This window comes from Uloborus diversus, chromosome 4, assembly GCF_026930045.1.
Source record: "Uloborus diversus isolate 005 chromosome 4, Udiv.v.3.1, whole genome shotgun sequence".
In the NCBI taxonomy this organism is placed as follows: Eukaryota; Metazoa; Arthropoda; class Arachnida; order Araneae; family Uloboridae; genus Uloborus; species Uloborus diversus.
The window spans coordinates 144,717,043-144,732,854 of NC_072734.1; the positions used below are offsets into that span (position 1 = coordinate 144,717,043).

At 31.6% G+C, this 15,812-nt stretch overlaps 1 protein-coding gene across 1 annotated transcript in view; it reads right to left on the reverse strand.

The window, feature by feature from the left end:
• The window catches only part of LOC129220898 (calpain-C-like), a 45,337-nt gene that overhangs the window by 11,832 nt on the left and 17,693 nt on the right, over positions 1-15,812 (reverse strand). The window contains exons 4-11 of the mRNA XM_054855332.1: positions 13,349-13,529; positions 12,575-12,649; positions 10,426-10,505; positions 10,272-10,334; positions 6,105-6,277; positions 4,074-4,192; positions 3,878-3,967; positions 1,886-2,171 (exon numbers count right to left, since the gene is read on the reverse strand). Of these exons, the coding sequence (XP_054711307.1) occupies positions 1,886-2,171; positions 3,878-3,967; positions 4,074-4,192; positions 6,105-6,277; positions 10,272-10,334; positions 10,426-10,505; positions 12,575-12,649; positions 13,349-13,529 (1,067 nt within the window). The remainder of the gene's footprint in view (positions 1-1,885; positions 2,172-3,877; positions 3,968-4,073; positions 4,193-6,104; positions 6,278-10,271; positions 10,335-10,425; positions 10,506-12,574; positions 12,650-13,348; positions 13,530-15,812) is intronic.

Sequence of the window (15,812 nt, forward strand, 5' to 3'; positions counted from 1 at the left end):
GTTTTTGGCATCTTGTTGCAACGTTTTAATTGTTATTAATAACTTATGCATATTCTCCCGAATTTGTTCTCTCATTGCTTCAACTATTTATGCTTTGTTTATACTGAAAGAACGTTTTAGTCCACTCAATTTTCTCATTTCTAAGCATTTTGAAAACGAGTTTATGAAGTCGCATATTATTCAATTATCGAGTAGTTTCATGAGCTAATTTCTCTTTGGAAACTTGCCGTATACAAAGAAAAGTAATAATGGAGAAACATATACCTCAGTATACGTCTAAGTTGCAAGTAATACGCGTATTTAAAATAAAAAAAATCACTAAGTGAATAAAAGTGTGCATACTGAAAATTGTAATATTAAAATTGTTTTTAATAATGATAATAATAAAATAAGGAATAATGCGAAAAACTAAAAATATTCATGAACAACTAACTGATCGAACTGCAACTCATCAGCCACCGCACAGTGGGGCGAAAACGCCAAAAAGCGCTTGTAAATGGTTTTTTTTCCTATACTAAACCAATTGAGGATTAATAAATTTGCACAGGCCTACCTCTTAGGCAATCAGAACTGGAATTTTAGAGCCCTTCGTCCACTACAAAGCTGAAGGGAACCTTTAGAAAGTGTAAGAACCATGAGTGCGGGATTTTACAAAAATTGCTTTTACGCATTCTATATTTTTTTTTCCTATTAAAGGTGAGTATATTTAATTTCTCTCCTGTCCAACGATAGTAGTAGGAGGGGAAAAAAATGAGTAATCGAATTCTCAAACCAAAAATCGGTTTTGATCAGCACCAAAAACTTCGGAATTCAAGGTTATTTTTTTCAAAACACTGTACAAAAAAATGTCCTCTTAGAAATTAATATAAATTAGTCATAAATGGTCTGTAGAAAGACCCTGATAAAGAATTAGCTGCGTAAACCTGCGAACTTTGGACAATGAGCCCAAGCAGATCGAGAAAAATCCATTATAACATGCCTGTGTAGACAAACAAGCGAGAGAGGTTTAAAAAAACGTTTAAGCGCTTTTTGGCGTTTTTGCTCCACTATGCGCCGGGGAGTTTTAAGAGTCGCTATAATTTGTATGAAGTTTTCGATTACAATACCAATAACATTTTGAAAAAAGTCGGAAAAAACGTAAATCAATGTAAATGCCCTTACAACTGAGGAGTAATTTATCAAAAGGGAACATATCCACTTTGTAGAAAATTTCATTTTATGATATTTTCTAAATCTTTCAGATGACCTTCATAAAATCACCTATACTCAAGAAGTCCAAACGGAACAAATTCTACTTTATTTAAGGGTAAAGTTTGATTTTTCAATCAAAAGGTAACAAATCCGTCCTCTGCACGTTTTTGTTTGAACAAAAGGAGACATATCCTGAATGAATCTGTAGTACGAAAACATTTTAGATTTAAAAAAAAAAAAAACATATGACTAAAATCCTCAAATTTTAATTCACTAGTTTTATGTTCAAGTACTTCGATAAGTGAATATGAGAAGGTGAAATATTAGGGTTTTGGTGAAATTGGAATTCTCAACATTTAGTTTTTATTTCAAAAGGGTTAGGTTTTCGTTCAAAAGAGGGGGGGGGGAAGATATCGCCATTTAAATTTTGGTCGTTAAATCCAAAATTAAGATGGCGATATCACCTTCCTTTTTTTACATAATTATTTCTCATTCTGAGCCATGATTTCTTGTGCTTTTGTGCTCAATTCTGCACCTAAAAAAGATGATAAAACTATTTCGTTCTCAACCTAATCAGTTTTTTTTTTTTTTTTTTTTTCAACTCTTGAAAATTTTTGGAAAATGGATAAATTTTTTCGGGAATGGCTCTCTTATGATAAAGTAGTCCTCAACTGAGAGGACCGAATTCCTTTACCGTTCGGAAGACAGGTTTCCAGGAGCTCAAGCAACTCAAAAGCTGATATCGTCTTGTGCTCATCCGCAAAACGTAAAAAGACCGCTTCATAGGAGCTGACTTTTTCATTTGTTGTTGGAGCTTGGATGATGGCTGGCTTCATGTTGCTGGGTATGAAATCCAAAAGTTTCATTCGTATCGGTTTTGTTGAAAGTACTCGAAGGGTGTAGTTCGCCTCGTGGCATGGTTCAAAAGTAGTGGGAAGAAGCACGTAGCAACCTTGCTCTAAATGGCATTTTACTGAAACCTTAAAATAAAATAATTAAAATGTTCACTTTCTGCAAGGAAATTATTTACAGTGCTTTTTTTTCAACTTCATACTTAAATAAATGAGTGAATAAATAGATATCGTAAGTTGCGTCGTATCTGCATATTTAACTTTCGAAATTTGTTTTGCGAACCTCCATTCAAGTGGCCCATGAGTCCCCGCTCAATCTAGCATAAATTAATTTATATTAATGAACTGCAAATTTAACTCTATACAGTTCCTTTAAATTGTAAAAAACATTTGTTAGTAACAGGTAGATGCTTTTTAATCGATTTTACTAGGAATTTACCCAGATTGCTCACGGGATGGTAAAACGTTTTAGAATAGTTGTCACAACGTTAACAAGCGTTTTAAAACGCTTATAAAACGAAGACTTGTGTTACTCAGCATATTAAGGCGAAAGTGAATTCATTTTTTTCTCTCGAACAAATAAATGTTAAAAAAAGGTTACTTTTCACAATAAAGTGACCTTTATTATGAAAAATGAATGTTAAATACCTTTGGTAATTAACTATCTTTTGCAATATACTGTGAAAATTTTTATTTTCGGATCAATAAAAATCAATTGGTTTCGGAGAAAAATATCTGTCAATGGAATTTTGTATGTCAGCCTGTTTTTTGCATTTTTTTGTCTCACCTGAAAAAGTTGTAGTCAACAGTTCAAAGAGAAAACAGATGGCGCAATATCAGAAGAGTATAATCGAACGATTTCTGAGGCGTGAGACATTTTGAAACATGATTGTGCAAAAACCATGCTGCTCATGAGGAACCATGAAAAAATTAAAGAATTGCAATCGGCTGCCTCACCTACAAAATTTTCCAGACATTGCGCCCTTTTTACCGATTTGGTTTCAAAAGCGTGCCCACTACATGGCGAAAAGTTGTTGATAACATGGGTAGTTACAGTATTCTTTAAAAATAAGAATCGTTAAAATCTTATTTACTTGAAAAAAAAAGGACACTACCTTCCGATCCCTTAATATCGTCTTCGTGCACTGTGAGAAAATGGCTTTAAGCAATCATTACACACATTCAGTTTTAAAGATTTGTTGTAGCTTTGATAACTTGAGCTTGAGCTTGACAATGTTTACCTCTTTTTGGGGCTTCTAATTTAAAAGAGGCGTGTATTTGAATTGGAATAATTTTGCTAAACTACTACGCAAGTAAACCAACTCTGCTCAATTACCCTTCCCTATTACCCCAAAAAGAGGTAAACGTTGTCAAGATCAGAGCTCTACTTATCAGAGCCACACTATAGCCCTTAAAATGGGTTAAAGAGTTTCGTGCTAGGTTAAACGGCAGTTGTGGCATATTTCAGGAATTTGCGTTTTCAGTTTGACATGAGATTAGGTCGAACTTTGGGAAAAAATAGCGTTTCTATTTCAAGTTACGTTATTAATGTAGTTTACAACATGCCTAATTTTACGAAATACGATGATTTAAGCTTTCGATGTTTAACACCACAATTCATTTAAAGTTCTAGGAAGTTCATACCATTAAAATGATAAAACTGAAGCTATAATACGACTGAAGATATTTCGTTAGTGTCAGACAAAATAGAAATTCACAAAATGTAAGCTTAGTGTAAAATCTCCTTAAAGAAATCCATTCTCCTGATCTTTTTTGTCCATCTTTGACTCAAAACTCAACTGAAGTGCTTAATAAGACAACAAAAATATTCTTACCTGCCGACTGTTACTGTAGGGTGAATTCAAAATGGACTTATTAATTTTGAAGAAAGATTTACCAAGGACATCAGATGTTGGTTTCGACATCTTGAAAAAAATAAGTTTCAATTAATGTTTCTATTTTAGATTTCTGTTATGTTATTTATTCTTAACATATCCGAAAATGGATATATATTATGACTGATGTCTTTACCTGATAGACACTAAAGCCGATGACACGAGGCTCCAAAACAATGTGTTGCGCAAGACAAATCACCATTTCTTGAGGTTCTCCGACTACCAGTTGCATTTGAGGATTTACATGAAAAGTATCTACATGAAAAGAAGAAGAAGGAAAAAAATATCATTTATTGAAAAGATTTTTCTTTGCTTAAATTATTTTTTTTTTAATATTAAATTGTTAAACAAATGTAGCAGTAACATATATGATGCAATAATTATTTCTAACTTTTAATTTTTCTTTTTTCTTGAAATAAATGTCGTGTATACTTCGATATTTAATAAAACCTCGTTTATCTGACTTTATCGGTTAAAAGAAGTTACTCTTTGAAGTTACCTCTTTTAGCCTACGTCACCTTCTTTAAATTTATATTGTTTACTAGCTGTACCCGACGCGCGTTGCTACGCCAACAAAAAAATACATCATTATACTGATTTTCATGACAATCGGTTGAACGGAGCAGAAGTTGCTACTCTGCAGTGCCACCTGGTGGCGAGTGGCTTCAATGAGCATATTCTGCACCTTCTCCGTGGAAAAATACATATATATATATAGCAATTTTCATAATAATCGGTCCAGGTATCAAGTGAAGCCATGACTATACTCAAATTTTGTACTCACGCAGTTTGCAAGATCAATCAATCGCTAAAAATATCAAATAGAAAAATTTTTAAATCCCCCCGTTGCATGAAAAGCCATAAAACAATAAAGAAAGAATTTATTTTTTCAAACTCAAGAAAAATGGCAACAGATAACTTCTTATCAATGAGATCTTTCACGCGAATTAATTTCTGCAGCCGATAATTTTATTCGTATTTATCAATGGATTGTGACTTAAATTGGAATAAAAAAGGAACTATCGATCGGATTTTTTTTCGAACTGGTCTATAAACATTCCCAGTACCAAAAATAACAAACGGTGAAAGTTTCAGCCAAATCTGCCGGGTAGTTTTTGAGTTCATGGATGACATACAGACAAACATTCATTTATATATATATATATATAGATTTATTTGTAAGGAGATAATTATAGCACTTCATGGTCACCTGAGGAGTACATTCCTGTTGAAAACACCGAATATATCTTCAGTGTATCAGTGCATTTACATATCTTTTTGTAACGACTAGTAAACGTTTGAAAAACAATAATAGTTTTTGTAATTTTATTAATTTCTAAGTCTTGTTTTATTTAGTAATTGTTTTAAACTCGTATTTAAATAAAAGAAAAAAAAAACGGAATAAAGTTAGTAGCATTTTTGATAGCACAATAAGGAAATCAGTTAACTATATTACATCTTATTAAGTTCACAAGCATTTTCTGACTCATATGACTCACTTAGTCAAAAACATCACATTTTGTAAATACGTAAATATGTACATACATGTCAAAATACAGAGGTAAAGTTCATGGGGCTTTCTGTCAACCATTTTGCATTCTTGTATCCAGAATTTCCAATTTACCGAAGGAGATCTGCTGATCATTTTGGTTGACTGAGGTTCAAGGGAATGTACTGGTTCTCAATCTCATATTTCAAGAGTGATAGACATAGGTCACCACATTTTCGCAAGATCATGCTGCGGATCCTATTGAAGATTTCAGAATTTTACATTTAGAAACAAGTTTTATCTCATTTTTCTCATACCGGGCCCGTTGTCGTCTGACCCCTATTGCTGTTGTACCCCCCCTAGCCTCCTCTAAGAGGGGACTATATGGCCCCCAAAAATTCATTGCGATGCGCCTCTAAGTCTGTCCGTTACTGATTGATAAGCTGCAATTTGCTGCAGCGATAGAGTGAGCGATGTATTTACCTCTCCGTGTTTAAGTTTTGGAAGTGATTTTATATTTATCGTAAAAAAAATTGTTTGATTAGCAAGAACTTTGCCTGTATATCAGCATGCTTATTCTAATGTGATAAAAGGAGAAAAGAGAGCGAGAAAGAAAGGGAAAGTAATATGCTAAAAAAAGAATAGCTTTATGAAGCTATATTTTCATCTGAAGCATACCAGAGTGATTCCTGCATCCACCTGCGTTTACACCTTTTTGCCAGTGACCGTGCCAAAGTTTCACGTGCCAAGGATCACGATTTTTGAGGCTACTCTCAGCTCGACTCGTATCTCCGTCCAGATGAACTACCTCGAATGTAGTGAACGTGGTCACAAATTCTTCTACAGGCATGCTAAAAAGAAGGATATGTTTATCAGTTTCGAATCTGTGTAATCAAGATTTTGGCTAAATAGTCAAATAATATAAGTCAAATCAATCCTGTCCAAAACAGGCCGTATGTGGAGTCCTCCCCCGTTTTTTATTATTTTTCTTAAAAATCCAAATCATTTTTTGCTCCCACTTGAATGTCATCGTCCTAGTGATTGGTAGACGTGAGTCACAAGGCTCTTTTTATTTTATTGAATAATTTTTACAAAATTAAACATTCAACTTTGATTTATATGCTAAAATGCATCGGAAATTGAGCTCTATTTTTACATAAAACGTAAACTTCTATCAAGAGCTTCAAGGAATTAGAAAAAATCTTTCTTTAAATTTTCTTGGCGTAGAAAACTACGCCATATTTATAGCGCTGTATTCACAGATGAAAATTTTCATCCATTATAATTTTTCAGCATTTAACCAGTCAAAAATATATAATGTAGTTCAACAAATTTTCAAAGCTGCAATATCAATGTATTCAAGCTTTTAGAAAATATTCAAATTTGTTTTGAAAGCATTTAAAGAATTTAGATTTTTAATAAGTACGGTATATATATTGTTTAATTTTAAACACTTAGATATGGTAATTATAAATGACGCTGAGTTTCGATAAAGTGGCCGATTTACGATATTGGCGATAAATAATGGAGTCAGAGGACTTATTTTCTATTTTAATGGAACTTTTAGTGTACTTTACTGGCTTTTTGAAGCTCATATAACGAATCATTTTAAATTTTAATGCAACTTTTCGTATTTTTTGATTTATTTATTTGATGGAATTTTCGTATTTTAATGGACCTTTTAATAGGGCACTGATGCCATGATTTTCGAAAACTCGCCACTGCGCACATTTCTTACAAGCTTACGGGAGATCTGCCTCGTTAGAGGGATTTGTACTAAGCTTTGTGAATGTATGTTATCGGGTTCTAGCATTAGCTCTTTGTTTTGGTTATCTGCTTCACCCACCCTCAAATATTTACGATTTTAATTTAATTTCGGAAAAACAATAGGGCTTATTAGTTTGAGCCGTCTAACTTCTAGAGGAATATTTTGCAAAATAACTCGAAAATAGTTTTATTCTGGCAGCATCAATGCTGCCGAAATACAGTAACGCTTGTATTTGGCGTTCAAAAATTAATTAAATAATGACAAATGTTCTAAGACCGCCAGCTAAAGGAATCTTCCCAACAGTTACAAGAATAAAATATTACAATTGTGCTTAAATGAATTTCCGAACAATTTCCGATATTCTGAACTAGCAGCAGCATTCTATTACGATAGTGGATGGGTGAGCAGTTCCTTAAATAAATAAATAAAGAAGTTACTTTAATGAAGTTTTCATTATAATATGCTTTGTTTAAAAGAATTGCCTTAAGTTTTGCACTCAGACATTCAGTTGATATATTACTGCATTAGAATTGGGTTAAATAGTGATTTAATTAAATTTTCGCTGATACTACCCAATAATAGTATCGATTGATGGTCTCTCACATACATTTATAAGGGGTAAAAAGTAGGGGGAGTGAAACTCTCTATCTTGAAACCCAAGTCATATGCTAGCGTTTAAAGTCACGTATTGGAGGAAAATAGTTATTTCACTAGTTTCACGAGAAACATGTGAACAGTTCGTCTGTCGAACCACATGACTACTCTCGATTCACGGAAATGATACACCAAAAGTTAGTACAGAGATTTCCATAAAGTTTGCCGCTATGACGCTTTTCGGGATTTTCTCTGGAATGAAAAAAAAGAACTGTTTACCAATAGAATTTGTATTCGTCGTCTACTTGGCGCAAAGGCCGTAGCCGGGTTTCTATGTTGAATCTGCTCTTGCGGCTTTTTTGACTCTCACTTGGGGGATCATTTTGGTGTCGAATAAAAATAATTTAGCCAAAATTTCAGCTCTTTATCTCAAACGACCTTCGAGTTTTTCAAAAAAAAAAAAAAACTTGTTTTTTCGATTTTAATTTTTTCATCATAGTAAAATTCAAAATTAATGAATGGCAATTTTTTTCCTCATTTTTAGGACTACAATACATGAAAAATTAGTATAATGATAATTTTTAAACAAAAAAGCCGATTTTTGGCAACGGAAATAAAATTTAAATATTTTTTCAGTGCTCTTTTTGAAAAGTGTCACTCACCAAATTTTGTCAAAAAAAGGCCTTTTATACTTCTCTACACTCAGGAATGTTTTCAAATTTTTCGAAGTGGTGGAACAATACGAAAAAATTACAAAGTGATTTTTTTTTATAATTTTGCGTTTAAATAAATTTAAATTTTTTTTATTGTTAAAAAAATCGTTTGAACTAAGTCCGTAAAAAATCGTCTGCTGAGTAAAAAAACTCATAAAAATATTTTTTTTTAAATTGAAAATACTATCTTTCTAGAGATAAAACATTAAGAAAACCATTAAAGAAATTAAGAAAGAGCTTTCATAAAGTTATTAGTAGTGAAAAAATGATTAAAGAGTTTTTAAATAAATATTATTCAATGCTAAATTGTACATTATGACGATTATATAATTTGTCCATGCTATTTTGAAGAATGTTTTAGTCTGGATCCAATAAAGACAAAATTTCGAATATTAAGGTAACTTTTTTTACACCGTTTAACATGATCTTTTGAAATAACTGACATTCGAAATAATAATTTTCAACAATGTATGGTTATTTTTTAATTAAGGTTAGTCTTCATCACTGTCTTCATTCACAATGACATTAACCTTTTCATCAATGAACAGACGACTCAATATTTCGGCAGGCTTTACTATCTTTGCCAAATATCGAGCATGAGACAGAAAACATATGATAGCAGCAATGTGTGAGCAACATCCGACAATGCGTCTATCATTAGCACAGTCACAACAATATCGAGTAATCCCAGTGATGTCATTCTTATCTGACTGATAATCAAGAAAGCAACGATATATTTTTGACTTAATATGTAGCGATCTCACTTCAAGTTTTATAATATTAGGTGTGATTTTGACATAATGGAGTTTAATCGTTCCATCTTCATTAATCATCTCAGCTAAATGTTATGCAGCTTGAAACATTTGATTTTTGACACATATTTTCTGTCTCATGCTCGATATTTGGCAAAAATAGTAAAGCCTGCTGAAATATTGCGTCGTCTGTTCATTGATGAAAAAGTCAATGTCGTTGTGCATGATGACAATGACAAACACTTACCTTATTTAAAAAATCCTCATAAATTGTTGAAAATTATTATATCAACTGTCAGTTATTAAAAATAATGATGTTAAACGGTGTCTTAAAATAAAGTTAGTTTAATTTTTGAAATTTTTTCCTTATTGGATCAAGACTGAAAAATTATTCCCAATGCATGGGCGAATTTTATGATCGTCTTAATGTACAATTTAGTATTGAATAATATTTATTTAAAAACTCTTTAATCATTTTTTTCACTCCTAATAACTTCATGAACGATCAGTCTTAGTTTTTTTTATGGTTTTTTTTAAATGTTTTTCTTTGGAAAGATAGTACTCTCGATAAAAAAAATATTTTTCATGAGTTTTTTTACTCAGCAGACGGCTTTTTACTGACTTAGTTCAAATGTGTTTTCGGCAATATAAATATTTAAATTTATTTAAACGCAAAATTATGAAAGTTTCTAATTTATGATCTAAAGCTCACGCACAGAAAGGTTTATTTTGTACCAACCAGAACACCAACATCCTTAAAAATGAACGAGTATTGCTAAAAATCATAGGCAAAAATATTTTTAGCTGTAAAATATCGTTTAGCTCCCTGAAAAAATATCTTTATAAGCCATCGTCGTAAATAAAGATGAATAGAAATAATCTACGTCCATGCAGCTCCGTTGAAGAAATACAAAAATTTTACACATTTTAAAAGCCTATGGATACTAAAACTTCTGATAAAAGTGATTTTAAAATAGTTTTTCAGTAGATAAACCACAAACACATTAGCTAAACTTACCAGAATTGATCATTATTCCTAGCTTTGGAAGTTTCATTTGACATTTGCAATAAATCTTCACAACTGAAACCGAACAAAAATGCATGAAATGATTTAATGATTTATGAAAACTAACCTCTTATTATTTAGAACAGCATAAAAATCGTTTACTTACTTTCCATTATATTGGCTATCAACATGAAGAGGGTTCCTTAACCAAATAAGAACTTTTTCTAAATTATCTTTTGTTTGTACCTATATAAATGCAAAATAGAAAATGCGAAGATATTTGTCCGTAAAAATCATTTGGTTTGTAATAACAGATATTTGAACTTCAAAACATTAAATTTTCTTAATTTGAACATTTTGAATGAAATATGCAGTTGTTCTTACATTTCTTTATCTTCTTTTATGCTCAAAGCAATCTAAAAGTAATATATCAACTGTCACTGCCGATGATTTTACCAAGGGTAGGAATTGACTTATAAATCCTAAAATTTCAAATTTTTCCTAACATTTCCAGTTTTCTCCTAAAATTTTCATTATTTATTCCCAATTTTCGCAGAAAACTAAAATTCAACCTAAAAATGAAACTTTTCATGATGATATGTCTATATTTTAGAATAAAATAAACTTTGTAGACCCTAAGAAATTTTCTCTAAAAAAGAAACAGAGAAAAAAAAACTATGCTGCTGCTTTTTTATGGAGAAGAGGGAGGGGGGTGCAGTGAACCAAAACACATGCTAAATACATAGCTGTTTGTTTTATCTACACTTTGTAACTATTGCAATCATTCCTCTTATGCAAAAAATATATTTAAAAATAATAACAAAGAAAAAAAAACAGCTGTGCAGTAAATGTTTCAGAAAAAGAGTTAGGGGGAAATGAATATGATTTGATGTTTTTGACTTCATTCCTCTTTAAAAAGAAATGTGAAATATGTGAACCAAGGAGAGGGAGGGGAATATTCCCTCCTTCTCTAAAATTGCAGTTCCGTGGCAGAAAGAGGAGAGGAGTTGAAAGGTATAGCTAATTGGAATAAAATGAATACGATGTGCTGAGTTAGAACCCAAAATAAATACATGGTTCAAAAAAATTATTTAGGGCTCAATTTAAACGATTTGTTCCCAGGTGGGAAGTAATATTCAACTCTATAGTGCTTATCTTGTGTGTGGTTTGAGCATTAGTTTGTTCTTACAGTACAAAGAGTCAGTTTGCTTTGTGTTTCTGTTCAGCGAAGTTGGATTATTTCTGGCACATATAATTTTAAATTCATTCACTAACTTTTTGCTTTTAAAATGTAAATAGTAATTTGTTTTATTAAAATGCCACATTTGATTTCCTTCACACGGAAAACAAAAGTCAATTCCTTGTGCTGGAAAAAGCAGACAGAAATGAATGCAAGATCAGAACTTGGTGCCGTACAGAAAAGGATGAATTTACAGTATTTTGTTTCGTTTGTAAATCATCTTTCCAATATTGATAATCAAGGATTTTCACATGTATTGTCTCATGCTGATGCGGCAAGAAATAAGTAGCTTGAAAAATAAAGCTGCGTTTTAAATTCAATGTTCTTAGAGTTCTGCTGAAAACAAATTGGTTATGCTGAAGCAATCCAAAGCTTTAGTTCCAAATTCACTCCAAGATAAAATTTCGAAAGCTGAGGTTTTCTTAGTTTTAGTTGCCGTAAAAAAAATTATTCGTTCGCATCTTTAAAGGATTTATGTGTAATTTACAGGGATATTTTTGATGATTCTGAGAAAGCAAAAAGTGTAAAATTATCTGATAAAAGTTAAGTACACAATAAAGTTTGTACTTGACCCTACTTTAAATCTTTCCTTAGTAAGGATATTTTTTTTTATCATTCTTCGTAATTCACTTTGATGAAACAAGTTCAAGTAAAGAAGCAATTGGACATACATTTTTCCTACTGGTATATGATATATACTTCTGATTCATAATGTGTCACTTTGTTGAAGAATAAAAGATTGAATGCATTTTATTGCAGTTTTCAAGATTGAGTTTGAATAATTTTATCATCCAGTCTAGCTCTGAGGAATAGAGTGGAAACTTTTGTGCTTCCAATGCAATTTTTTCAGCATGGTATAAACAGTTATACAAGATTTCTGTGTAAAAAATCAGTTACAAAAATTTTCGGCATTTTGAAACAATTTAGTGATTTTGAAATGTTAAATGTTGTTTCTGTTTTGATATATAAATCTATTTTGCTGAATTCTTGTACATAATGCGCTGTTTAGAATCTGTCAATAATGAAAAAACATTTTTTAAAAGTAAAAATGATTGTCGAAAAGTAAAACACTTGCCTTTTGGATGCTAACAATTCTGTAATTGATTCCAGCAAGAATACCGTTTGGCAACTTCTCTTGAGTACTTCTAGGCTGCAAAGTCAATGTTTTTCTACATGAGATAAGAAACAGACTACAGAAAAATTTCTGTAAACAATAATAGATTCAATCATTGTATAAAATTATATATATGAAAACAAAACTTTTATTTTAAACTTCAAGATTAAAAAAAAATCATCTGAGAATAGCCCCCGAAGTCTAATATTTCTCTTAGTTTATAAAATGCGGTTTCAGAGCTTTAATTTCGAAATTTTCCTGGGGAAAGGTCTCAAAACCTCCAGCCTAAAAATCTTCGCCTGTAACTTCATTTTTCAGTTTTCAATGTTGAAATGTTTCTGGAGAGAACTTCGGACCTTAGCACATACGGATTAGATCTTTAAATTTATTAAAAGGAAATAAATTAAAACAATTAAAAATCGTTTTCACCGAAACAGAAGCATGTATTCGTCTCGCACAAATTTTACGCTGAAGGCGTTCACAAAGTATGTTTGGCATTAAACTTTCATTATCCCACATAAATGAAAAAATGTTTATGAAAATTGTATGAGCTTTGCAAACAACGTTTTATCAAAAATTATTTTTATTTTTAAACGGGGGGGGGGACAACAGAAGAGCTAACAAAATTCTGAACGTCCACATCCCCCCCCAAAAAAAAAACCCACTATTTTCTCTTTCTCGTTTCTACATCTTCAATTCAGTTTTCAATGCATTATTTAATTTATGTATACGTACTTGAGGTTGCCTCGGTGTTATAGCTGTGATTATTGTAGTCATTTTCAGCAGCTTATTGATAACTTTCGTGCAGGCATTAGAGTCGTAACCAACTGAAAAGCTCTCAGTAATGCCTCCTGTCAGATCAGCCAAGCAGTCGAGAGACGATCCATATTTCAATGCTTCATAAGAACCATGTAATCTGAAATGCACAAGGTGAAATATGTAATTCATGTTTGGTTCATTGTATTTAAAAATACATGCATTAAAAAAGAGAAACATGCTTAATTTTGACGAAAAACATTATATCAAGGAATGTTATTCATTTATGTCATCATTTTTTAAAAATAAATAATATCGGTAAAATTTTTCGCTCCAAAAAAAAAAAAAACAAAAAAAAAAAAAAAAAAAAAACCTGTACAATCATACCCCATTTCAATAAAGATTATAGTTTCTTTTTTATAACTTTAAATAATGAATCGCCACGTGCAATGTATAAAATGTTCAATCAATTTTTTACTTTCTTCTATATCTAATATATAGAAGAAAGTATTGGATTCGTGCAAATTTTCGAATTTCGAATTTTGACGGATTCGAACGTTTTGAGGTGTGCTGAGTCCATTTCGACCATTTTTGGAAAATGTCTGTCTGTCTGTGTGTGTGTGTGTATGTGTGTGTGTGTATGTATGTATGTGTGTGTGTATGTATGTGTGTCACGTCTGTGTGTGACCAGTTTTTTGTGGCCGCTCTACAACAAAAACTACCGCATGAAATCGAACGAAATTTAGTACACATATGTGCCCCTATGTGAACTTGTGCCCATTAGTTTTTGGCGCGAATTCCTCCAAGGGGGGTGGAGCAATGGGACGTTTTTCGGGTTACGCATGCTTGCTATTCCTCAGGAAGTAACTGGCGGAATCAAACAAAATTTGGTCCATATGTTGGTATTAACAGGAACAGGTGCTGATTCAATTTTGGTGTCAATAACTCAAACGGGGGTTGAGCTATAGAACGTTTTTTGTCGTCAATTGTGACTGCTGTATCTCAAGAAATAATGAACGGAATGAAAGAAAAATTTATCGGCAAGTAGCCCTTAGTGGGTATAAGAACTGATTTTATTTTTGTGTCAACAGCTAAAAAGGGGGTAGCGCAATCACAGGTTCTTTTTTTCCATTTTGAGTGCCCTATGCTACGTTCTGGTTGAAATTTGGAATATATGTGAATCCATATGTAAACAGGCTTTGGTTCTATTTTGACGCCGATCGCTCCAAGAGGTGTTGATTTTTTTTTTTTTTTTTTTGCGAATAAAAATATTTTTATTAATGCAACAATAAGAAAAATAAATCGTAATAGATTGTCGTCTGCGTATTTCTCGTGATTTTAATTGTATGGAAATGATGGGAAATATTATCTCAATGATTTAAAATTTTTAACTGTTGCCATCTTATGTTTGCTAACAAATAAAATATTTGTAATTCATTCAAGCAAGGCTTTTAAAATAACTTTCAATTTTCGCTCTTTGCTTTGCTTTTGCAATAATTCAGACATTGGGATGGTCGTCAAGTTTTTGCATGTGTAATTTTGTTTTCATTGGGAATATTGCTTCCTCGTCAAGCATGGGGAGGGATCAGAAAAAAAAAGAAAAATATAGAAGAAAGTTTCGTGATGGCCACAACATACTAGTTTCCAATGTGACATTTTTACGCTTCTATTTACACTTTATTCCGAGTATTTTAAGCTTCCGCTTTTAATTTTTATCTATTTGAATATATATGGAGCCATTACGTATCATAATATTAAGTCAACTTTCTGGAAAAAAAATTCATGTAAAAAATAGTTATTTATACGTGTTGCGGATGCGGCTATGCGCCCCGTAACACGCACAAATCATTATTTTTAAATGCAATTTTTTTTTGTTTTGAAAAGTGATGCTTTGTATTATGATATGTAATGAAATAGATGAACACTAAAAGCGAAAGTTTAAATTTCCCGGAATAAAGGGCAAATATGTGAACAAAAATGTTACACCTGTGCAAATGGATAGATCAATTATAGCTGTTCTTTTTGCATAATAAAAGCAGAATATAACATCAAGAATATTAGCATGAAATACACATATGGAAGTCACTCTGTATACCTTTCCATAAATTATATTTACTTATTTATTTCAAAATGTTGCTTACTACAGAAAAAATTTCAATTATTGTGTCAATTAAAATAAAAACAGAAACATAACTACTGAAATTAGAACAAATGATACTTTTAAAAGGTTAAAATATGTGTATTTAAAGGGTTGAAACATCATTGAAAGTATTACGCGATAATTTTTAATGCAATTAAAAACACAATAACTGTTAGAAAGTTTAAAATTTCATTGAAAAAATTATCAACATAAAAAAATTAGTAAAAATCTTTCCAAAACATAAATTGCTTTTAACATCTGGAACAGCTCCGTAGTCAAAAGACACACACCAAAAAAAAAAAA